Source organism: Palaemon carinicauda, chromosome 32 (assembly GCF_036898095.1).
Source record: "Palaemon carinicauda isolate YSFRI2023 chromosome 32, ASM3689809v2, whole genome shotgun sequence".
NCBI lineage: Eukaryota > Metazoa > Arthropoda > Malacostraca > Decapoda > Palaemonidae > Palaemon > Palaemon carinicauda.
The window spans coordinates 20597531-20622552 of NC_090756.1; the positions used below are offsets into that span (position 1 = coordinate 20597531).

Genomic DNA, 25022 nt, shown 5'->3' on the forward strand with positions numbered 1-25022 from the left:
TGCGCTAAGCTGCGCAAGAGATTTTGAATTTTCTGCCGAGGCGTCGGGGACTTAGGCGATTATATAACCAGCGGGTAAGTATATTCAAAAATTTATTCTATTATGAAAATATCATTTTAGGTAATTGAAAACCCCACATTTTTTTGCAATCTTTCTTCGCCAAAAGAACGTGTCCTTGCCAGTGTGAGTTGATCTTCTGTTGTAATAATACAGTACTGCATTTCACCTTCAGAACACTTTGTACATCAGCTGGAAACGTCACCAAACAGTCTCTCTTAAATAAATAAGAAGATATTGACTTCTGTGTAACTGCACGGTATGACATGTCTGTGTGAACAAGTTATCACTGATGTAAAGAAAGAGATTTAAAATGGATTTGTACAGAATACATACAGTATTAAAAATAATAACGTAATTAGAAGACTAATATACTTTGAAGTTACAAAAGATACGGTAAATTACAGAAAATATATATTTAAAGTTACCTTTACTTTATATTTTACTTTATAAATCTAGTACTGTACCATAACTGAAAAGTCAAATTTGATGTAGGCTGAAATGTTGTGAATTGGAGGTATTATTTACAGTATATTCTTTGAGTGATCCGAGAGAGATGGAGGTTGCATATTCTGAAGATAAACCTTTGCAACAATTTCCATGCTTGTTTAGATGTTTTATACCGTGGAAGATTGCTAAGATAGTAGATAAGACTCTTTAGCAGTTAGTGTACTGTACTTATATTTCATTTCTTCCAAAATAGAAAAAAGAAGAAGAAGAAGATGGATCTGGAGAAGCAGATGGAAGCCAGCATCAGGCGTCAAAAGCAGGAGGCATTAGAGGCTCCAAGTGGATCATCGTCCACCTCATCACAATTATTTACACCTGCCGAACAGAGATTTAAAGAGCGCCAGAGAAAAATGGTAATTGCCGTTCTGTACCTTGTTAGTAGAGTATGTAATGATATCACTTTAGTACCATTTCCAATTTAGATATATTGATCAAATACATTTCATATTTAACTTCTAATACAGAAAGCTTTTTAGTTTTCAATATTAAACTTACCCGATAATCATGTAGCTGTCAACTCCGTTGCCCGACAGAATTCTATGGAGGGATACGCCAGCTATCACAATACTAGAAGGGGGTGTACTTACCAGCGCCACCTGTGGCCAGGTACTCAATCATTTGTTGTTGACACCTCCTCAATTATTCCTCTGTCGTGCTTCCGGCTAGACGTTCTGGGATACGCTTATGGTCTTCGAGTTTATTCACGGATATTTGGTGAAGTATTCTCTCAGATTAACGGCTGTCGCTTTACTGGAATCCTTCTTATATTAGCTAGATAGCTTTTATATAATACTGATAATACGGTTAACGAATTTTGCTTGTTTTTGGATCACCCTTTGGCTAACTCTTTGAATACAAGATGTCTGACGTTTCGCAAGCCCCCTCCCATAGACGATGTAGGTCTTGCAATAGGCGTATTCCGAAGGCCTCGGTAGATCCTCACACCGCTTGTTCTGACTGTAGGGACAGGCCCTGTCTATTAGAAAATCGATGTGAGGAATGCGCCGGACTTTCGGAATTGGATTTTGTCCGTCTTTTAAAATATTCATCTAAGTTAGAGAGAGGTAGAGTTAGGAGAAGTTCTTCTCACTCTTCTATGTTTTCCTCACCTCATGATCCCCTACCTTTTCCTACCCCTGTAGTGGCTACCCCCGAACCTACTGTGTGCCCTCCGCCTGATATGTCAGTTGTTTTGCGTGCTATTCAGGCTTTAGGCGATAAAGTAGAATCAGTGGTAAGTGACCATAAGTCTCTGATGGCCGAAGTTAAAGAACTGAAGGTCAAGAGTGCAGTGGGTGGAATTAGTGCCAGTGCTGTGACGAGTGCTAGTGTCGGTGCAGTGCCAAGTGCTAGTGGTGCCAGTGTGGTGCGTGAGGATTTTTCTGTGCGAGCCAGTCGTCCTCCCAGTCCGGGACCTCTTGCAAGCTCCCATGCCCAGGGGAGAAGCAATGTCGAAGGGCTTAAGGGTTCGACAGGCCTTGTTAGGCGCACAGAACTATCCTCGGTGGTTGCGGGCGTGTCTTCCTTAGACCGTCACTCCCACCTGCAGACGATTGAGCCCGTCTTATTCTCGTCCGCTGATCAACTAGCAGGGAAGAAACGTTGGTCTCAGGTCTCGAGACCGCTTAAACGTAGAGTCCAGTCCGCGAGTGCTCAGCCAGGTTGCAGTCATTGGCTCAGCTCTGACTCGCCTCAGTCATCTGTCGACTGTACTCCGCCCAAGAGGAGTAAGGTTCTGCCAAAACAGAGCCCGACTGTTAAGACTTTACCTCAGTCTGTTATCGTTTCTGCCGATCCCAAGTGGACCCTGCTTCAGTCCATGCAAGCTCAGCTTTCGGACTTGATGCGTGAGTGTCGGGCTGAGAGTGTTGCACCTCCTCCTCCGCCTACACTCCCTCCGCCTGTTCTCGCTCCGCCTGTGCTCGCCCCGCCTGCACTTGCTCCGCCTGGTCGCAGCACCATCTGCCAGGCGTACGATGTTGAGCCACTTTCGGAGTTCGCTGTTCCCAGTGGTGTTCAGCCTCAGCCTTCTTTAAGGCAACCCTTGCTTTGGGATCAGGAGAGTTATTCCACTCTTCCTCCGCCTCCCCTTGCTGCTCCACCAGTGGTGCAACTCTCGGTTGGGGTACAACAACCTCTCCCCTCCGTGAGTCTGTCTGCTCAGCCATCGCTGCAGCGAGCTCAACCCTCCTCAAGGCAAGCTCCTCTACATTCTGGACTTGCGCCTCAGGAGCCTCAGCTTGCGAGAACTTTACCTTGTTCTGCGCAGCCTCAACCTCATCATGCTCCGCTCATCTCACAGGAACAGGAACGGACTACTCCGCCTCCGTCCTCCGCTCAGCTTGTGCAATCCTTGGGTTCAACCTCTCTTGCTAGGAGTCAACCTCCTTCACCCATGTGCCTGCCTTCTGCTTCGTCTGTTGTTCAGCCTTTGCAGTCTGAGCCTCAGGTTTTCCCTCAACAGTCACTGGAAGAGGAAACCACTGTTATTGTTCCTACCCGTTCTGACTCTGCGGTTCAGCATTCTGGTCCGATCGCTTCGCTACCCTCTGCTGATGAGGTATCGGATGATGAGGAGGCACACCTTGATCCCTCATCAGACGTGGACGAATCTAAGCTTTCTCCACTGTCGATTGATTTTCGTAAGGTCTTGGCTCTACTCAGGGAGATTTACCCAGACCACTTCGTCTCTGCTATTCCCCGCTCTCCACCATCTGAGTTTTCGCTGGGCGTACAACAAGCTAAGTCCAACTATACTAAGCTTGTCCTAGCTAGATCCTCCAAGAGGGCTTTAAGGATCTTAGGGGAGTGGCTGCAGTCTAAACAACACCTTGGCAAGACTTCCTTCATGTTCCCTCCAACGAAGCTCGCTTCGAAAGCTAGCGTTTGGTATGCCACAGGGGAAGCACCAGGCTTAGGAGTACCTGCCTCTGCCCAGGCTGACTTCTCAAGTCTGGTGGACTCGCCTCGGAGAACTGCTATGAGACGCTCGAAGGTTTGTTGGACCTTCTCAGACCTGGATCATTTACTAAAAGGGTTGTTCAGAGCATTTGAAATGTTCAACTTTCTCGACTGGTGCCTGGGGGCCCTCAGCAAGAAAACCTCTCCTGCGGACAAAGATTCTGCCATGCTATTAATGTCCTGCATGGATAAGGCCATCAGAGATGGATCGGGTGAGCTAGCGTCGTTATTTGTATCAGGGGTGTTGAAGAAAAGGGAACAACTGTGTACCTTCCTTTCCGCCAGCATTACACCTTGCCAACGGTCACAACTCCTTTTTGCTCCACTCTCAAAGTTCCTCTTTCCCGAGGAGCTAGTTAAGGACTTGTCTGCTGCCCTGATACAAAAGGACACGCACGATCTTGTAGCCTCATCGGCTCGTAAGTCTAAGGTTGCCACCTCAGTCCCCAAGACTTATCGCTCCCCAGTGGCTGATACCCCGGCTACGAGGTTCATACCGCCCTTTCGTGGTAGAGCCCCCAGCCGAGGAAGCTCCCGTCCAGACTCTCACAGGAGCAAGTCTAGGAAAGGATCCAGGACATCTAAGGGAAAGAACTGACTCTCAGATTCTCCAGACAACAGTAGGAGCCAGACTCAAGATCTTCTGGCGAGCCTGGGAGAAGAGAGGTGCAGACGCACAGTCTGTCAGTTGGCTGAGGTACGGTTACAGGATTCCATTCTGCCTCAAACCACCTCTGACCACATCGCCCATCAACCTCTCTCCCAACTACAAAGAAGAGGACAAGAGGCTAGCATTGCAACAGGAGGTGTCGCTACTTGTGCAGAAGAAGGCAGTGGTTATAGTCCGGGACCATCAATCCCCGGGCTTCTACAACCGTCTCTTTCTTGTGGCCAAGAAGACAGGAGGTTGGAGACCGGTGCTGGACGTCAGCTCTCTCAACGAGTATGTCACCAAGCAGACGTTCACGATGGAGACGACCAAGTCGGTCTTAGCAGCGGTCAGACAGGAGGACTGGATGGTCTCGTTGGACTTGAAAGATGCATACTTTCACGTTCCCATTCATCCAGACTCCCAACCTTTCCTGAGATTCGTTTTCGGAAAGGTTGTCTATCAGTTCCAAGCCCTGTGTTTTGGCCTAAGCACAGCTCCTATGGTCTTTACTCATCTGATGAGGAATGTAGCGAAATTCCTACACTTATCGAACATCAGAGCCTCCCTCTACCTAGACGACTGGCTGTTGAGAGCCTCCACGAGTCGTCGTTGTCTGGAGAACCTCAATTGGACTTTAGACTTAATCAGAGACCTAGGTCTATTAGTCAATATAGAGAAATCTCAACTCATTCCCTCCCAATCCATTGTGTACCTGGGAATGGAGATTCAGAGTCAGGATTTTCGGGCTTTTCCATCGGCCCCCAGGATAAACCAAGCCCTAGAGTGCATCATGAGCATGCTGAAGAGGAGCAATTGCTCAGTGAGACAGTGGATGAGTCTCACAGGGACCCTCTCATCACTGGCCCTGTTTGTCGAGCTAGGAAGACTCCACCTCCGCCCTCTTCAATTCCATCTTGCTGCTCATTGGGACAAGGGCTCGACTCTAGAAGCAGTCTCTATCCCTATCAACCAAGAGATGAAGACCACTCTCCTGTGGTGGAAGCACAATCTCCTTCTCAAGGAGGGTCTATCATTGGCCATCCAGACCCCCAATCTTCATCTCTTCTCAGATGCATCGGACTCGGGCTGGGGTGCGACCTTGGACGGACGGGAATGCTCAGGAGTATGGAACAAGGAACAAGGATTACTCCACATCAACTGCAAGGAACTGTTAGCAGTTCATCTTGCCCTGTTGAACTTCAAGTCCCTCCTGCTAGGCAAAGTGGTGGAGGTGAATTCAGACAACACCACAGCCTTGGCTTACATCTCCAAGCAAGGAGGGACCCATTCGAGGAGCCTTTACGAGATCGCAAGGGACCTCCTCATTTGGTCAAGAGGTCTAAACCTCACTCTGGTCACGAGGTTCATCCAGGGCGATATGAATGTTTCAGCGGATCGCCTCAGCAGAAGGAATCAGGTCATTCCCACGGAATGGACCCTCCACAAGAGTGTGTGCAACAGACTTTGGACCTTGTGGGGTCAACCTACCATAGATCTGTTTGCCACCTCCATAACCAAGAGACTTCCGCTTTATTGTTCCCCTGTTCCAGACCCTGCAGCGGTTCATGTGGATGCTTTTCTTCTAAACTGGTCCCATCTCGACCTGTACGCATTCCCTCCGTTCAAGATAATAAACAAAGTTCTGCAGAAATTCGTCTCGCACAAAGGGACACGGCTGACGCTGGTTGCTCCCCTTTGGCCTGCAAGAGAATGGTACACAGAGGTACTTCAATGGCTAGTCGACTTCCCCAGGACTCTACCTCTAAGAGTGGACCTTCTACGTCAACCACACGTAGACAGGTTGCACCCAAACCTCCACGCTCTTCGGCTGACTGCCTTCAGACTGTCGAAAGATTCGCTAGAGCTAGAGGCTTTTCGAAGGAGGCAGCCAGTGCGATTGCCAGAGCTAGAAGAGTTTCCACTCGTAGAGTCTACCAGTCTAAGTGGGAGGTCTTCCGAAGCTGGTGTAGAGCCAATTCAATATCCTCTACCAATACCTCTGTGATCCAAATAGCTGACTTCCTTCTACATCTTAGGAAGGAGAGATCCCTTTCAACACCTACGATTAAAGGATATAGGAGCATGTTGGCCTCAGTTCTCCGCCACAGAGGTTTGGACCTGTCTTCCAACAAGGACCTTCAAGACATTCTCAAGTCTTTTGAGACATCTAAAGAACGTCGTCTTTCCACTCCAGGCTGGAATCTAGACGTAGTCTTAAGGTTCCTTATGACATCTAGGTTCGAACCTCTCCAGTCAGCTTCCTTCAAGGATCTTACCCTCAAGACTGCTTTTCTCGTTTGCCTTGCAACAGCTAAGAGAGTCAGTGAGGTTCATGCCTTCAGCAAGAACATTGGTTTCACAACCGAATCTGCAACATGTTCTTTTCAGCTTGGATTCCTAGCAAAGAACGAGCTTCCTTCACGTCCTTGGCCTAGATCGTTCGAAATACCTAGCCTCTCCAACATGGTAGGTAACGAACTAGAGAGAGTTCTTTGCCCTGTCAGAGCTCTCAAATATTATCTGAAGAGGTCTAAACCTATTCGAGGACAGTCAGAAGCCTTATGGTGTGCCATCAAGAAACCCTCGAGACCCATGTCCAAGAATGGGCTTTCGTACTATATAAGGCTTCTGATCAGAGAAGCACATTCTCACTTAAAGGAGGAAGACCTTGCATTGCTGAAGGTAAGGACCCACGAAGTAAGAGCTGTAGCTACTTCGTTGGCCTTTAATAAAAACCGTTCTCTGCAGAGCATAATGGATGCAACCTATTGGAGGAGCAAGTCAGTGTTTGCATCATTTTATCTGAAAGATGTCCAGTCTCTTTACGAGAACTGCTACACCCTGGGACCATTCGTAGCAGCGAGTGCAGTAGTAGGTGAGGGCTCAGCCACTACATTCCCTTAATCCCATAACCTTTTTTAACCTTTCTCTTGAATACTTTTATTGTTGTTTTTTATGGTTGTTACGGTAGGCTAAGAAGCCTTCCGCATCCTTGGATTTGGCGGGTGGTCTATTCATTCTTGAGAAGCGCCTGGGTTAAAGGTTTGGTAGAGGTCCTTTAGTAGGGGTTGCAACCCCGTGTACTTTGGCACCTTTGGGTTGATTCAGCCTCCAAGAGGAACGCTGCGCTCAGTAAGGAAGACGAACTTTAAATAAAGAGGCAGAGTAACGGTTCTATTCGACCTCCTTACCAGGTACTTATTATTTCATTGTTATTTGAGATAACTGTTATATGAAATATGGGATACTTAGCTATCCTTTAATCTTGTACACTGGTTTTCACCCACCTCCCTGGGTGTGAATCAGCTACATGATTATCGGGTAAGTTTAATATTGAAAAATGTTATTTTTATTAATAAAATAAATTTTTGAATATACTTACCCGATAATCATGATTTAATCGACCCTCCCTTTCCTCCCCAGAGAGAACCAGTGGACCGAGGAATAATTGAGGAGGTGTCAACAACAAATGATTGAGTACCTGGCCACAGGTGGCGCTGGTAAGTACACCCCCTTCTAGTATTGTGATAGCTGGCGTATCCCTCCATAGAATTCTGTCGGGCAACGGAGTTGACAGCTACATGATTATCGGGTAAGTATATTCAAAAATTTATTTTATTAATAAAAATAACATTTTACCATGTTGGAATATAGTGTTAATGTTTCTCAAGGAGGGGGCTGCATTGGTGATATGTTATATATTAGATGTGAAAATTGGTAACAGCAGTTTATTCTCTTGACTGTGAATTATAAATGACGTTAAAAGTCTTCTGGGGAATGAAGGAACGGAACGCCATTGACAGGACACAAAACATTGAAGAGCCAAAATAATCATACCAAGTCTAGTAGTTGTCAGGGAAACCACAAAGCTGTAGCTTTTCTGGGTGACAGCAACAGGTGCCTACCTAAGAAATCAAGAAGAAATCATTTCCTAGTTCTTTGCAACATGTATTTTCCCTAGAGGCAGGATGAATACAGATGTTTTACTTAGCCAGTTAGCTGGTATCGCAAATCAAAATACCAGATAATGGTGTCGGCTTTCCCTCCTTGAGTAAATTGCAAGATTATTTTCCTACACGTAATACAAACCTTTGACCTTTAATAGGGGTATGAAATAAAAAAAAAGATAAAAAATCAAACATTCCTAGCTAACTAAACTATTGGACTATAATCAAAGATAAATAATAAACTAAGTCTATCATTCACAACCACACAAAGATGAAATAAGCAATACTTGGATAAAATAGTAAATCACTTCCAAAGCTAGTAGAAATTAATAATAATAATCTGGCATTCACAACTGACTCTTGTTGCAGTCAGAATAAAAAAAAAAAAAAAAGCATATTCTTGAGGCATTAGCTACTGGTCTAACATATCTGACAAAAAAAATAATGTAAAGAAACAACTTCAGTCTTTCTTGCTACAAACAACCATTATATTAACCACTTCTCCTTTCTGAAGGATTGAGCAAAAAAAAAAAAAAATAGAAACTGTTCTTCCAACAATTTCCCCTCCAAAGGAATTCAATTCGAACCCTACCTCCAGAGATCCGGCCATTGGATGGATCCAAGGATGGTGGGCTCACTTGGAGAATATAAACACCTCAGGGAAATGGTTGACAGAAGTAAAACACATGCTTGCAACCCACTGGAAGTCTGAGCAATGCTTTTACAAGATTTCCAATGGATAATGTTGAATAACAACAATCCACTCTTGGGACTTACGTCCACAAGCAAAGGAGTTCTGTTTCACCAACTATATACAAGCAGTTATACCTGGGATAGAAATGTTTCTTGTAAGCTGCTTTTCTAATCTTGGGTAGTCGGCAGCTTTCGGGTCTCCTTTCAACATACCAGACCCTCTAGATATCCTAGCCTTTCCGCATGGCCCTGTCTTTCTTAGCTCAGTCTGTGGATGAGTTCATTTTTTCATATTACTGTACTTGCAAGGTTCAACATCCGGGTGGTATTCAGATTTGCTGATGCTCCACTTTGCTCCTTCTGTTAATGGCATCTGAGGAGGGATATTTGCGCAGGACAGAGCCTCTGCAATGAACTGCGGTTTGCTTCATCTTCTTTTGTCGAGGAAGCCCCTCTCAGTCTTGGCTGGAAAAGACTGTCATGCAACCTTTAAGTAGACCTCTGACTCAAGAGCTTGGCCTTTGGAGGACCAGTCTGGGCTCAGGAGTAGCTTTGAATGGTCTTTTCGCTCCAGGAACTCATATCCCTTAGGGATATTGCTTGAGACCTTAGGTCTTTCAAGTGGACCTGCCTGTACCCTTGATTGATCACCTTGAGGAGCTGATCCTACACTACTCACGAACCTCAGCAGATGCATCATGATGAGCATACTGCATGACTTGTCTGATGTCACGAGTCATTTGCAATGATAGGAGGCCTCCTTCTCATGTCTTAGAGCCTGGCACAATTCCAATCTCATTATGTTGGTTGCAAAATGAAAATGACTATCGTTTGAAGTTACGGTATTGATGGTTAGATCTATGTTGGATGAATATCCAAGAACTTTGCTTCCGACTCATGCACCCTTAATTTTTCTGATGCTATGTGGTTACGGAAGTATTATCCTGTTATCAGATCCTCCCCGACCTTCAGGAAGAACCTGTCAGTAGCACTAGTTCTGAAGGTAGGAATCTGGCACATCAGACAACCCTCGTTGCTCACTAGCCTACCCATGGAAGCTCGCCTACAGGTCAGGTCCACAGATAACCTTATCCTTAATCCTGCGGTAGTTGCTCGACAAGCTTTGTTGTGAACGTAGCCCCTTCAGGGGACATGCAGCATCTCATCAAAGATAACGGTTGTAACACAAGTCCACAAGAAGGTATAGAATGTCTGGCAGTTCTCTTCTTCGTTTTTCCCTGTTGGGTTGAAGCATATTGGACGCTAGATACAGGGGAGCCTCACGACTGATTAACGTTTATTTATGGAAGCTCTGTAATGAAGTTTCTCGGACTGTATGCTCCTATTCTTCATATGGCCATATGTTCAGAGAATATCCTTATGGATATAGTTCCTTCATGACTGCCTACCAGTCTCCTGGTAGGGACTAAACCTAAACACCTGCGACATCTCCATGTTCGGGTTGTTGGGAGGTTGACAGGAGTTGTCACTTTCGCTCTTCCCCAAGACCAAACTGCATTAACATTTCCCGAGTCACTAAACCAATAAGATTGGTTTTAGTGACTTTCTTCCTTCCTAAGGATAAGTAACCTATTCACCCTTTTACCCCCAAAGGACGTACTGGTACGTTTCACAAAACTCATCCCTTTACCCCCGTGGTACATCCTTGCAAAAAACTGCTATTTACATTTTTTTTTTCATAATTTTGATAATTTTTTGAGAAACTTCAGGCATTTTCCAAGAGAATGAGACCAACCTGACCTCTCTATGATGAAAATTAAGGCTGTTAGAGCAATTTTAAGAAAATATACTGCAAAATGTGCTTGAAAAAAAAATAACCCCTGGGGGTTAAGGGCTGGAAAGTTCCAAATACCCTGGGGGTAAAAGGGTTAAGAGTTGAAGGCTTGTATTGTGTAGGAAAAAGTCAAATTTTTAAAAATTAATTTTTATTTTTCAATATTAAACTTACCCGATAATCATGTAGCTGTCAACTCCGTTGCCCGACAGAATTCTATGGAGGGATACGCCAGCTATCACAATACTAGAAGGGGGTGTACTTACCAGCGCCACCTGTGGCCAGGTACTCAATCATTTGTTGTTGACACCTCCTCAATTATTCCTCTGTCGTGCTTCCGGCTAGACGTTCTGGGATACGCTTATGGTCTTCGAGTTTATTCACGGATATTTGGTGAAGTATTCTCTCAGATTAACGGCTGTCGCTTTACTGGAATCCTTCTTATATTAGCTAGATAGCTTTTATATAATACTGATAATACGGTTAACGAATTTTGCTTGTTTTTGGATCACCCTTTGGCTAACTCTTTGAATACAAGATGTCTGACGTTTCGCAAGCCCCCTCCCATAGACGATGTAGGTCTTGCAATAGGCGTATTCCGAAGGCCTCGGTAGATCCTCACACCGCTTGTTCTGACTGTAGGGACAGGCCCTGTCTATTAGAAAATCGATGTGAGGAATGCGCCGGACTTTCGGAATTGGATTTTGTCCGTCTTTTAAAATATTCATCTAAGTTAGAGAGAGGTAGAGTTAGGAGAAGTTCTTCTCACTCTTCTATGTTTTCCTCACCTCATGATCCCCTACCTTTTCCTACCCCTGTAGTGGCTACCCCCGAACCTACTGTGTGCCCTCCGCCTGATATGTCAGTTGTTTTGCGTGCTATTCAGGCTTTAGGCGATAAAGTAGAATCAGTGGTAAGTGACCATAAGTCTCTGATGGCCGAAGTTAAAGAACTGAAGGTCAAGAGTGCAGTGGGTGGAATTAGTGCCAGTGCTGTGACGAGTGCTAGTGTTGGTGCAGTGCCAAGTGCTAGTGGTGCCAGTGTGGTGCGTGAGGATTTTTCTGTGCGAGCCAGTCGTCCTCCCAGTCCGGGACCTCTTGCAAGCTCCCATGCCCAGGGGAGAAGCAATGTCGAAGGGCTTAAGGGTTCGACAGGCCTTGTTAGGCGCACAGAACTATCCTCGGTGGTTGCGGGCGTGTCTTCCTTAGACCGTCACTCCCACCTGCAGACGATTGAGCCCGTCTTATTCTCGTCCGCTGATCAACTAGCAGGGAAGAAACGTTGGTCTCAGGTCTCGAGACCGCTTAAACGTAGAGTCCAGTCCGCGAGTGCTCAGCCAGGTTGCAGTCATTGGCTCAGCTCTGACTCGCCTCAGTCATCTGTCGACTGTACTCCGCCCAAGAGGAGTAAGGTTCTGCCAAAACAGAGCCCGACTGTTAAGACTTTACCTCAGTCTGTTATCGTTTCTGCCGATCCCAAGTGGACCCTGCTTCAGTCCATGCAAGCTCAGCTTTCGGACTTGATGCGTGAGTGTCGGGCTGAGAGTGTTGCACCTCCTCCTCCGCCTACACTCCCTCCGCCTGTTCTCGCTCCGCCTGTGCTCGCCCCGCCTGCACTTGCTCCGCCTGGTCGCAGCACCATCTGCCAGGCGTACGATGTTGAGCCACTTTCGGAGTTCGCTGTTCCCAGTGGTGTTCAGCCTCAGCCTTCTTTAAGGCAACCCTTGCTTTGGGATCAGGAGAGTTATTCCACTCTTCCTCCGCCTCCCCTTGCTGCTCCACCAGTGGTGCAACTCTCGGTTGGGATACAACAACCTCTCCCCTCCGTGAGTCTGTCTGCTCAGCCATCGCTGCAGCGAGCTCAACCCTCCTCAAGGCAAGCTCCTCTACATTCTGGACTTGCGCCTCAGGAGCCTCAGCTTGCGAGAACTTTACCTTGTTCTGCGCAGCCTCAACCTCATCATGCTCCGCTCATCTCACAGGAACAGGAACGGACTACTCCGCCTCCGTCCTCCGCTCAGCTTGTGCAATCCTTGGGTTCAACCTCTCTTGCTAGGAGTCAACCTCCTTCACCCATGCGCCTGCCTTCTGCTTCGTCTGTTGTTCAGCCTTTGCAGTCTGAGCCTCAGGTTTTCCCTCAACAGTCACTGGAAGAGGAAACCACTGTTATTGTTCCTACCCGTTCTGACTCTGCGGTTCAGCATTCTGGTCCGATCGCTTCGCTACCCTCTGCTGATGAGGTATCGGATGATGAGGAGGCACACCTTGATCCCTCATCAGACGTGGACGAATCTAAGCTTTCTCCACTGTCGATTGATTTTCGTAAGGTCTTGGCTCTACTCAGGGAGATTTACCCAGACCACTTCGTCTCTGCTATTCCCCGCTCTCCACCATCTGAGTTTTCGCTGGGCGTACAACAAGCTAAGTCCAACTATACTAAGCTTGTCCTAGCTAGATCCTCCAAGAGGGCTTTAAGGATCTTAGGGGAGTGGCTGCAGTCTAAACAACACCTTGGCAAGACTTCCTTCATGTTCCCTCCAACGAAGCTCGCTTCGAAAGCTAGCGTTTGGTATGCCACAGGGGAAGCACCAGGCTTAGGAGTACCTGCCTCTGCCCAGGCTGACTTCTCAAGTCTGGTGGACTCGCCTCGGAGAACTGCTATGAGACGCTCGAAGGTTTGTTGGACCTTCTCAGACCTGGATCATTTACTAAAAGGGTTGTTCAGAGCATTTGAAATGTTCAACTTTCTCGACTGGTGCCTGGGGGCCCTCAGCAAGAAAACCTCTCCTGCGGACAAAGATTCTGCCATGCTATTAATGTCCTGCATGGATAAGGCCATCAGAGATGGATCGGGTGAGCTAGCGTCGTTATTTGTATCAGGGGTGTTGAAGAAAAGGGAACAACTGTGTACCTTCCTTTCCGCCAGCATTACACCTTGCCAACGGTCACAACTCCTTTTTGCTCCACTCTCAAAGTTCCTCTTTCCCGAGGAGCTAGTTAAGGACTTGTCTGCTGCCCTGATACAAAAGGACACGCACGATCTTGTAGCCTCATCGGCTCGTAAGTCTAAGGTTGCCACCTCAGTCCCCAAGACTTATCGCTCCCCAGTGGCTGATACCCCGGCTACGAGGTTCATACCGCCCTTTCGTGGTAGAGCCCCCAGCCGAGGAAGCTCCCGTCCAGACTCTCACAGGAGCAAGTCTAGGAAAGGATCCAGGACATCTAAGGGAAAGAACTGACTCTCAGATTCTCCAGACAACAGTAGGAGCCAGACTCAAGATCTTCTGGCGAGCCTGGGAGAAGAGAGGTGCAGACGCACAGTCTGTCAGTTGGCTGAGGTACGGTTACAGGATTCCATTCTGCCTCAAACCACCTCTGACCACATCGCCCATCAACCTCTCTCCCAACTACAAAGAAGAGGACAAGAGGCTAGCATTGCAACAGGAGGTGTCGCTACTTGTGCAGAAGAAGGCAGTGGTTATAGTCCGGGACCATCAATCCCCGGGCTTCTACAACCGTCTCTTTCTTGTGGCCAAGAAGACAGGAGGTTGGAGACCGGTGCTGGACGTCAGCTCTCTCAACGAGTATGTCACCAAGCAGACGTTCACGATGGAGACGACCAAGTCGGTCTTAGCAGCGGTCAGACAGGAGGACTGGATGGTCTCGTTGGACTTGAAAGATGCATACTTTCACGTTCCCATTCATCCAGACTCCCAACCTTTCCTGAGATTCGTTTTCGGAAAGGTTGTCTATCAGTTCCAAGCCCTGTGTTTTGGCCTAAGCACAGCTCCTATGGTCTTTACTCATCTGATGAGGAATGTAGCGAAATTCCTACACTTATCGAACATCAGAGCCTCCCTCTACCTAGACGACTGGCTGTTGAGAGCCTCCACGAGTCGTCGTTGTCTGGAGAACCTCAATTGGACTTTAGACTTAATCAGAGACCTAGGTCTATTAGTCAATATAGAGAAATCTCAACTCATTCCCTCCCAATCCATTGTGTACCTGGGAATGGAGATTCAGAGTCAGGATTTTCGGGCTTTTCCATCGGCCCCCAGGATAAACCAAGCCCTAGAGTGCATCATGAGCATGCTGAAGAGGAGCAATTGCTCAGTGAGACAGTGGATGAGTCTCACAGGGACCCTCTCATCACTGGCCCTGTTTGTCGAGCTAGGAAGACTCCACCTCCGCCCTCTTCAATTCCATCTTGCTGCTCATTGGGACAAGGGCTCGACTCTAGAAGCAGTCTCTATCCCTATCAACCAAGAGATGAAGACCACTCTCCTGTGGTGGAAGCACAATCTCCTTCTCAAGGAGGGTCTATCATTGGCCATCCAGACCCCCAATCTTCATCTCTTCTCAGATGCATCGGACTCGGGCTGGGGTGCGACCTTGGACAGACGGGAATGCTCAGGAGTATGGAACAAGGAACAAGGATTACTCCACATCAACTGCAAGGAACTGTTAGCAGTTCATCTTGCCCTGTTGAACTTCAAGTCCCTCCTGCTAGGCAAAGTGGTGGAGGTGAATTCAGACAACACCACAGCCTTGGCTTACATCTCCAAGCAAGGAGGGACCCATTCGAGGAGCCTTTACGAGATCGCAAGGGACCTCCTCATTTGGTCAAGAGGTCTAAACCTCACTCTGGTCACGAGGTTCATCCAGGGCGATATGAATGTTTCAGCGGATCGCCTCAGCAGAAGGAATCAGGTCATTCCCACGGAATGGACCCTCCACAAGAGTGTGTGCAACAGACTTTGGACCTTGTGGGGTCAACCTACCATAGATCTGTTTGCCACCTCCATAACCAAGAGACTTCCGCTTTATTGTTCCCCTGTTCCAGACCCTGCAGCGGTTCATGTGGATGCTTTTCTTCTAAACTGGTCCCATCTCGACCTGTACGCATTCCCTCCGTTCAAGATAATAAACAAAGTTCTGCAGAAATTCGTCTCGCACAAAGGGACACGGCTGACGCTGGTTGCTCCCCTTTGGCCTGCAAGAGAATGGTACACAGAGGTACTTCAATGGCTAGTCGACTTCCCCAGGACTCTACCTCTAAGAGTGGACCTTCTACGTCAACCACACGTAGACAGGTTGCACCCAAACCTCCACGCTCTTCGGCTGACTGCCTTCAGACTGTCGAAAGATTCGCTAGAGCTAGAGGCTTTTCGAAGGAGGCAGCCAGTGCGATTGCCAGAGCTAGAAGAGTTTCCACTCGTAGAGTCTACCAGTCTAAGTGGGAGGTCTTCCGAAGCTGGTGTAGAGCCAATTCAATATCCTCTACCAATACCTCTGTGATCCAAATAGCTGACTTCCTTCTACATCTTAGGAATGAGAGATCCCTTTCAACACCTACGATTAAAGGATATAGGAGCATGTTGGCCTCAGTTCTCCGCCACAGAGGTTTGGACCTGTCTTCCAACAAGGACCTTCAAGACATTCTCAAGTCTTTTGAGACATCTAAAGAACGTCGTCTTTCCACTCCAGGCTGGAATCTAGACGTAGTCTTAAGGTTCCTTATGACATCTAGGTTCGAACCTCTCCAGTCAGCTTCCTTCAAGGATCTTACCCTCAAGACTGCTTTTCTCGTTTGCCTTGCAACAGCTAAGAGAGTCAGTGAGGTTCATGCCTTCAGCAAGAACATTGGTTTCACAACCGAATCTGCAACATGTTCTTTTCAGCTTGGATTCCTAGCAAAGAACGAGCTTCCTTCACGTCCTTGGCCTAGATCGTTCGAAATACCTAGCCTCTCCAACATGGTAGGTAACGAACTAGAGAGAGTTCTTTGCCCTGTCAGAGCTCTCAAATATTATCTGAAGAGGTCTAAACCTATTCGAGGACAGTCAGAAGCCTTATGGTGTGCCATCAAGAAACCCTCGAGACCCATGTCCAAGAATGGGCTTTCGTACTATATAAGGCTTCTGATCAGAGAAGCACATTCTCACTTAAAGGAGGAAGACCTTGCATTGCTGAAGGTAAGGACCCACAAAGTAAGAGCTGTAGCTACTTCGTTGGCCTTTAATAAAAACCGTTCTCTGCAGAGCATAATGGATGCAACCTATTGGAGGAGCAAGTCAGTGTTTGCATCATTTTATCTGAAAGATGTCCAGTCTCTTTACGAGAACTGCTACACCCTGGGACCATTCGTAGCAGCGAGTGCAGTAGTAGGTGAGGGCTCAGCCACTACATTCCCTTAATCCCATAACCTTTTTTAACCTTTCTCTTGAATACTTTTATTGTTGTTTTTTATGGTTGTTACGGTAGGCTAAGAAGCCTTCCGCATCCTTGGATTTGGCGGGTGGTCTATTCATTCTTGAGAAGCGCCTGGGTTAAAGGTTTGGTAGAGGTCCTTTAGTAGGGGTTGCAACCCCGTGTACTTTGGCACCTTTGGGTTGATTCAGCCTCCAAGAGGAACGCTGCGCTCAGTAAGGAAGACGAACTTTAAATAAAGAGGCAGAGTAACGGTTCTATTCGACTTCCTTACCAGGTACTTATTATTTCATTGTTATTTGAGATAACTGTTATATGAAATATGGGATACTTAGCTATCCTTTAATCTTGTACACTGGTTTTCACCCACCTCCCTGGGTGTGAATCAGCTACATGATTATCGGGTAAGTTTAATATTGAAAAATGTTATTTTTATTAATAAAATAAATTTTTGAATATACTTACCCGATAATCATGATTTAATCGACCCTCCCTTTCCTCCCCAGAGAGAACCAGTGGACCGAGGAATAATTGAGGAGGTGTCAACAACAAATGATTGAGTACCTGGCCACAGGTGGCGCTGGTAAGTACACCCCCTTCTAGTATTGTGATAGCTGGCGTATCCCTCCATAGAATTCTGTCGGGCAACGGAGTTGACAGCTACATGATTATCGGGTAAGTATATTCAAAAATTTATTTTATTAATAAAAATAACATTTTCCCTAACTATACAGACCTGAGACCTTTTAAGTTACAGTACCTGCCTCAAAGGTCAAAATTGAGCGCTACCTTTCAGGCGTGTGGGGCTGTCATTACCTCATTTAAAGCTCAACGCTTGGTTCCACCTTTGCCAAACTCATACTCCATTAATGGTCATAGGTTTTTTAAGTAACATACAAATATTTACTATATACCTGAAAAAGTTACTAATATTTTGACCTTACAGTATTTTATGCTTCCAAGTTGTTTGAAATTGACTATCTTTTGACAGTAATCTTTCTTGAAAGCTATCTTAGCACCACATTTAAATCTGACACTTTTCTGATCTTCAGGAAGCTGAACGTATTCTGAAGAAAGCCAGCAAAACACACAAGGAGAAGGTAGAAGAGTTCAACCGTCATCTGGATTCTCTCACAGAGCACTTCGACATACCGAAAGTTTCCTGGACTAAGTAAACCGGGACATACTTCTCTTATAATTTTTCTTGTTTAGATAAATCTGAAATATCCAATATGTTTATCTTTCTAGAACAATACTCTTCTTTCCACATCCAATAAATGGTAAAATTTTGAAGTTTTGTTTTCATGGAACCTTGTTTATCTCGTGTTATTCGCTTGAAGAAATTGGTAAAGCTGACTCTTCGGGTATTACTGTATTAGCATTTTCTGGGTCGACCTGTGTTCGCCGGTGAAAGGGTCCTTCTTGTCACTTTTCTGATATAAATAACTTCCAAATATACCAGAGAAAGTTAAAGTATGGAATGCAGAGTTGTTCCGTAACCGAAATACAAACCACGCTATTTACGTTGGGTTTACTTTCGGCGTAGCTGAAATGACGAGCCAATAGTTTTTAACGAGGGTTAACTACGCCCGCGCTAGTTAGCGGGGGTAGGGGAAGAGGTAGCTTGCTACCCCTCCCCCCCACACACACCGGTGATTTGCTTCACTTCACTTTTGGCTCCGGCGATGAACAGACGTGTCTGTCCATCGTCCTCGTTTGACAGCCTTAATCTTTTTTGCTTTTCCTCAGCTTGTGTGTGTTTGAAGTTGGCCTCGCCCTTGGATGTCCACCATGCGCAAGTGCCCTGGTATTGCCGGTCGCCCTTGCAGTACTTTCATGTCTGCGGTGGATACGGATCCTCACACCCTTTGCCCGCAGTGTCGAGGCCGACGGTGTGACAGAGAAAATACTTGTAGTGAATGTAGGGAGTGGTCTGCCTCCCAGTGGGAGAAGTTTGGCCGCCGGCGTAAGAACAAGTCCAAGAGAGACCGTTCTCCTTCTGGGGTTGCCTTGAAGGAGGAAGGCTCTCGGGACTCTTCTTCCGCCGCCCAAACCTCCTCCGAAGCTCCCCCTCGTTCGGCTCCTAAGGAGAGACCGCCGAGTGGAAGCGCAGGCCCTAGTTCTGTTTCCCGTCCTTTGGTGGGGGGAGAGGGCGTCGCCTCCCATAGCGGGGCGGCTCCCCCTCCTCCTCCGGGGGAGGTTTTTGATAATGATCCTGTGTCTCATGATGATCTTTTTCAGCTTTGGGCGTCCTTGGGGCTGAAGGGCCTGCCCTCCAAGGAAGCCCTGTTTGACCTTGTCCAGTTGGGGGCCGCTGTTAAGCAGTCGCCGGTGATAGCAGAGGTAGATCCTCTGTCTATCATCGACGTCGTGGTGACCGAGGCTTCCGACGGGTCGGGGAAAACCTCTGCAGTTCCTGATGAGGATGACGTTGCTGAAGGCTCTCCTCCCCCTTCTGTACATCCTTCGAAGGGGGAAGGGAGTCCCATGGGCTCTTCTGCTGCCAAGCCTCCCTCTCGGGGGAGTGCTTTGACTGAGACTCCCCTTCGGAGGACTGATGATCCTGACGACCCCCCTCGTGGCCGCCTTCGCCGTAAGGCTCACCGTCCGCTACGTCGCAAGGGCCTCCCGTCTCCCTATAAGGGTGCTAAGAGGCGCCTTTTTGAGTCTTCGCCTCCTTCCTCCGATGGGGACTCTCCTTGCCATAAGCAGCCTGCAGCTCCTGTCTCCTTAGACCTCTCCGGGGATCGATCTCGTTCTCCAACGCCTTCCAGACCTTCCGCCCCTGGTGCAGATGGACAGCAGTCTGACCTCGTCATCCGTCGGGGAACGGTCCCTTCGGGGCAAAGGGTTGCCTCCCACGGTGTGGGTGCTTCCCTTGCGCGTCAGGGTTCCCCTGCGCGCCCTTCTGCAGTGTTAGCGCACAGGCGCTCTCCTGGTCGTCAGCGTTCTCCTGATCGCCAGCCTTCTCCTGAGGACACCGAACATCCTGCTGTTCCTGTTGTGCGCCCAGCGCGCCATCGGTCTCCTGAGCGCTCTAGATCTCCTGCCCATCAGAGCGCACCTGTGCTCCCAGTTCCTGCCACGCGCCCTGTGCGCCCACGTTCGCCCGCGCGACCTAGAACTTCGGTTCAGGTCTTGGACAAGGACTCTTCTTCTCCTCGCCCTCGCGATCCTGCTCGTCAGCCCGTTCCAGCGCAGCAACGCTCGCGGTCTCCTACGCGTACTTCTAAGGCTACTGCACGCCCTCGCGCCCACACTCCTCCTGTTCCTGAGCCCGTTCGTGAACGTTCGCCTTTGCGCAACGCGCCGGCAGCTCCCACACAGAATTCCACGCGTCGCCCTCCTGCTCGCCAGCGATCACAGACGCGTCAACGTTCGCCTGCTCGTCAGCGATCTCCTGCGCGTCAACGGTCCCCAGCGCGTCAGCGATCCCCTGAACATTGGCGATCTCCTGACCGCCCGCGTGATTTTTTGCCTGCGCGCAAGTGCTCTCCTACGCGTCGGTGCCCAGAGGATCTGGAGAGACATGGGTCTCCTTCTACCAGCTCGCCTGCGCGTTCTACGCGCCATCGCTCGCCAACGCTCCACCATGCGCCAACGCGCCATCGCTCGCCTACGCGCCAGCTTTCACCAATGCGCCATCGATCGCCTGCTCGCCATCGATCTCCCACGCGTTACAGGTCCCCTGGACACCATCGACAGCGGTCGTCAGAGCGATCTCGTTCGCCCACGCGCTCACTCGCCAGCTCGCCCACGCGCTTACTCGCCTACGCGCCTGATCCCGTGCTTGATTGTCTCCGCGCGACTCCTTAGTTTCACCTACGCATGAGCGTCAACAAGACCCCCGTTCGCGTCGGGTTCCGCAGCTCGCGACAGCAGCAGGGACGCGTGTCGCCAGACCGCAATCAGGATGGCCCCCGCTTAAGCGCAGGTCTCTTTTTCAGGATAGGGAAGACCCATCGGAGAGGTCAGAGCAACTTTCTTCCCCTTTTTCCTTACAGGCAGGTCCAGTGGTGTCCACTCCGAAGGATTGCCCGATCCCCTTCCCTCCAATGGGAATTTCGGACTCTGTGTCCGTGTCTCGGCAGTCTTGGTTTGGTCCTCTGATGCGGGCGTTAGTGAAGGCTATGAAGCCGGCACTCGCGGATCAAGGACACATGACAACGGCGGCCTTGCCCCCGCTTAAGAGAAGGAGAGGAGTGGACTTCGTGGTGACTTCTCCCAGGGAGAATCTGGTTCCTAAGAGGTCCGTCAGGAAGGCTCCGTCCCCTTCGCAGGCGCTTTCTCCTTCTCCTGAGGACGAGGCTTTTCCGTCCTCAGGTAAATCCAGTGAGGTAGCGGGCTCCCCCTCGGCACCAAGGGGGGAGTCGTCTCCTCGTGGAGGGGAATCGTCTCGCGTGAAAGGCGCCTTCCAGACCTCTTTGTTGGGGTCGTGTATTCCGCCCAGGAGGGAACCTAAAGACTCCAAGACGATTCCGAAGTCTTCTTCTCGAATTCGTCAGGATCCAGCTGCACCCCGGGAGAACGTCCACGCATCTCCCCAGGAAGAGATTCCGGGGACAGGAGACTTAGCTGCCAGTCCACAGGGAGGAGACCAGCAAGAGTCTGAGCATGCCTTCTGGCAAGTTCTGAGCCTGATGAGACAGCTCAACGGGTTCATGGACCCCGTGATCGCCCCCCCGTGAAGGCAAGGACACGGTCCTGGATCAGGTGTACGGAACTCAGAAGCCCCCCAAGGCCAGCGCGGCTTTGCCCTGGTCCGAGGGGCTGAAGAGTGCCAGAGCCAGGGCCAATGCTCAACTCGCGGTTCTCGCTTCCTCCAGTCATTCCTCTGCCGGGAACAAACTCCTCCCACCTCCTCGTCTCCAGCAGAGGAGGTATTTTGAGATCATGGGGGAGTCTAGCCTCGCTCTTCCCCTCCATCATTCAGTAGAAGAGCTCGCTAGGGGAGTTCCCCTTGAGAAGCTCTCCGCCCGGCAGGTGACGTTCTCGGCGTCAGAGATCCTGAGCCATGAGAAGGTCGCGAAGTGCGCCATTCAGGCCACTTCGTGGCTGGATATCTGGCTAGGCTCTCTGGGCATCCTATTGCGCTCCGAGGACCTATCTAAGGAGACCAATAGGAAGGCCCTGGAGACCTTTCTCCTCTCGGGCACTCGCTCCATCGAGTTCCTGGCACATCAGGTTACCAACCTTTGGGCCAACTCGGTGTTGAAACGGCGTGATGCGGTGACCGAGAAGATCCACCCGAAGGTCCCCGCCGTGGATATCTGCAGGCTCAGGCACGCTTCCCTCCTCAGGGGGAATCTGTTCGAGCCGCAGGACATGGAACGTACAGCTGAGAGGTGGAGGAAGTCTAGCCAAGACTCCCTCCTCCAAAGGGCCCTTACATCTCGGCCCTACAAGCCTCCAGCTCTGCAGCAACCGCAGCAACAGCCTCGAAAGACACCAAAGCAGGCGCCGGCAGCTAAGAAAGTGGTGTCTAAGCCCCAGCCCTTTCCAGCCAAGGACAAGAGGGGCGGTAAGTCCTCCAGGGGAGGCAAGACTCCTAGAGGGAGCGGCCGCGGCCGCAAACGCTAGGAGTGGCAGTCCCCCCGCGTGTCCATCTGTGGGGGGATGCCTTCAAAGTTGCGTGCTCAGGTGGCAGCAACATGGGGCCGATGCTTGGACGGTCTCCGTGATCGGCCAAGGCTATCGCGTCCCATTCACGACATCTTAACCTCCCCTGACAGCGAATCCAGTGTCGTTGAGCTCCTATGCCATGGGATCGGTAAAGGGGCTAGCCCTTCGGGCAGAAGTCGAGACCATGCTCAAGAAGGATGCTCTCCAGGAGGTCGTGGACGGCTCCCCAGGCTTCTTCAGTCGATTCTTTCTTGTAAAGAAGGCGTCTGGAGGCTGGAGACCTGTCATCGACCTCTCAGCTCTGAAGAAGTTTGTCGAGCAATCTCCGTTCAGCATGGAGACAGCGGACACGGTCAGACTTGCGGTGAGACCACAAGACTTCATGTGCACACTGGATCTAAAGGACGCGTACTTCCAGATCCCAATCCATCCGTCTTCCAGGAAGTACTTGAGATTCAGCCTAGACAACAAGACCTACCAGTTCAAGGTGCTGTGCTTTGGTCTCTCCACAGCACCTCAGGTGTTCACCAGAGTGTTCACCCTGATTTCATCTTGGGCGCACAGGAACGGCATCCGTCTCCTTCGTTATCTGGACGACTGGCTGATCCTAGCAGATTCGGAGTCGACCCTTCTTCGACACCGAGACAGGCTTCTGAGTCTTTGCCAGGATCTGGGGATCGTGGTAAATCTCAAGAAGTCCTCTCTGCAGCCGTCCCAACGACTGGTTTATCTAGGCATGTTGTTAGACACCAATCTCCACAAAGCCTTTCCATCAGACGACAGAATAGCAAGGCTGAGGAGGGTGGCGGAACCCTTCCTCAGGCGAGAAGAACTTCCCGCCCAATCGTGGTTGCGTCTCTTAGGTCACCTGTCCTCCCTGGCTCGTCTGGTTCCAAATGGCCGTCTCAGGATGAGATCCCTGCAGTGGCGGCTCAAGTCCCGGTGGAATCAAGGATCCGATTCCCCGGACTTACAGGTCCCGATAGGACCTTCGGAACAGACGGACCTGCGGTGGTGGCTGGTCGACGAGAACCTGCAAAAGGGAGTAGATCTTCTCGTCCTCCCCCCGGAATTGACACTGTTTTCGGACGCGTCAAAAGAAGGGTGAGGGGCGCACATTCTGAACCAGAGCACCTCAGGCCTTTGGTCAGAATCAGAAAAGTACCTGCACATCAACCTGCTAGAGATGAAGGCCGTCTTTCTGGCTCTTCAACAGTTCCAACGGACCCTGGCGGGTCACTCCGTGGTGGTGATGAGCGACAACACCACGGTTGTGGCTTATATCAACAAGCTGGGAGGTACTTTTTCGCAGCAGCTATCCCATCTTGCAGTGGAGATTCTGAGGTGGACCGAAGTTCACTCGATAACACTATCAGCTCGCTTCATTCCTGGCAAGAGGAATGTGCTCGCCGACAGTCTGAGCAGGGCTTCGCAGATAGTGAGTACCGAGTGGTCTTTGGATCCTCAGATAGCCAACAAAGTCCTGACTTTGTGGGGTTCCCCGACCGTGGATCTGTTCGCGACAGGTTTTAATTTCAAGCTGCCCTTGTACTGCTCCCCAGTCTCGGACCCCAAGGCACTCTGGCAAGATGCTTTCCAACAACGGTGGGACCTTCCCACGTGTACACCTTCCCACCGTTCTGTCTGATGAGAAGGGTGCTCAACAGGACCAGACTATCGGTCAACTGTTCGATGACTCTGATAGCTCCGCTATGGCATCACGTGGAATGGTTCCCGGACCTTCTGCAGCTCCTGACGGAGCTCCCGAGAGAACTTCCCCCACGACACGAGCTACTCAGACAACCACACTGCAACATCTTCCACAAGGCCGTAGCCTCGCTTCGGCTTCACGCCTGGAGACTGTCCAGCGTCTCCTCACGGAGAAAGGCTTTTCGCAACAGGTTGCGGAGAGGATGTCTCGGCACCTGCGAAAGTCCTCTGAGGGAGTCTACCAGGCGAAGTGGAGAGTCTTCTGTGGTTGGTGTCGTGGGAGGGGTATCTCTCCACTCGATGCCACTATTCCAGCAATAGCGGAGTTCCTCGTTTATTTGCGGGAGGAAATGCGCCTTTCGGTCTCAGCGGTGAAAGGCTATCGCTCAGCCTTAAGCTTGGCTTTTAGGCTGAAAGGAGTGGACATTTCTTCCTCGCTGGAACTCTCCCTACTCATACGTAGCTATGAGCTTACCTGCCCTCAGTCGGAAGTGAGACCTCCTCCTTGGAACGTGGTTCGGGTTCTCAGGGCTCTTAGGAGACCTCCCTTCGAACCATTACGCCAGGCCTCTGATCGCCACCTGTCTTGGAAGACGGCTTTCCTGCTCGCTTTGGCCTCTGCCAAGCGAGTTAGTGAACTTCATGGTCTCTCGTACGACATCGCCCATTCAAGGGGATGGGGGGAGGTAACGTTCAGGTTCGTCCCTGAGTTTGTTGCCAAGACTCAGAATCCTGGAGTGCCGGACCCACGGTTCGACTCTTTCAGGATCGCGAGTCTCCGTTCTGTAACAAGCGACCCAGACCAGCTGCTACCATGTCCAGTGAGGAGTCTGAGGTGTTACTTGAAGAGAACAGCTTTGTTAGCA

At 49.4% G+C, this 25022-nt stretch overlaps 1 protein-coding gene across 1 annotated transcript in view; it reads left to right on the top strand.

Moving 5' to 3' along the window:
- Nucleotides 1–18117, top strand: part of LOC137625305 (protein FAM32A) — a 61999-nt gene extending 43882 nt beyond the window's left edge. Inside the window, exon 3 of the mRNA XM_068356134.1 lies at nucleotides 17877–18117. Coding sequence (XP_068212235.1) covers nucleotides 17877–17999 — 123 coding nt within the window. The 3' untranslated portion in view covers nucleotides 18000–18117. The remainder of the gene's footprint in view (nucleotides 1–17876) is intronic.
- Nucleotides 18118–25022: the final 6905 nt, after the last annotated feature.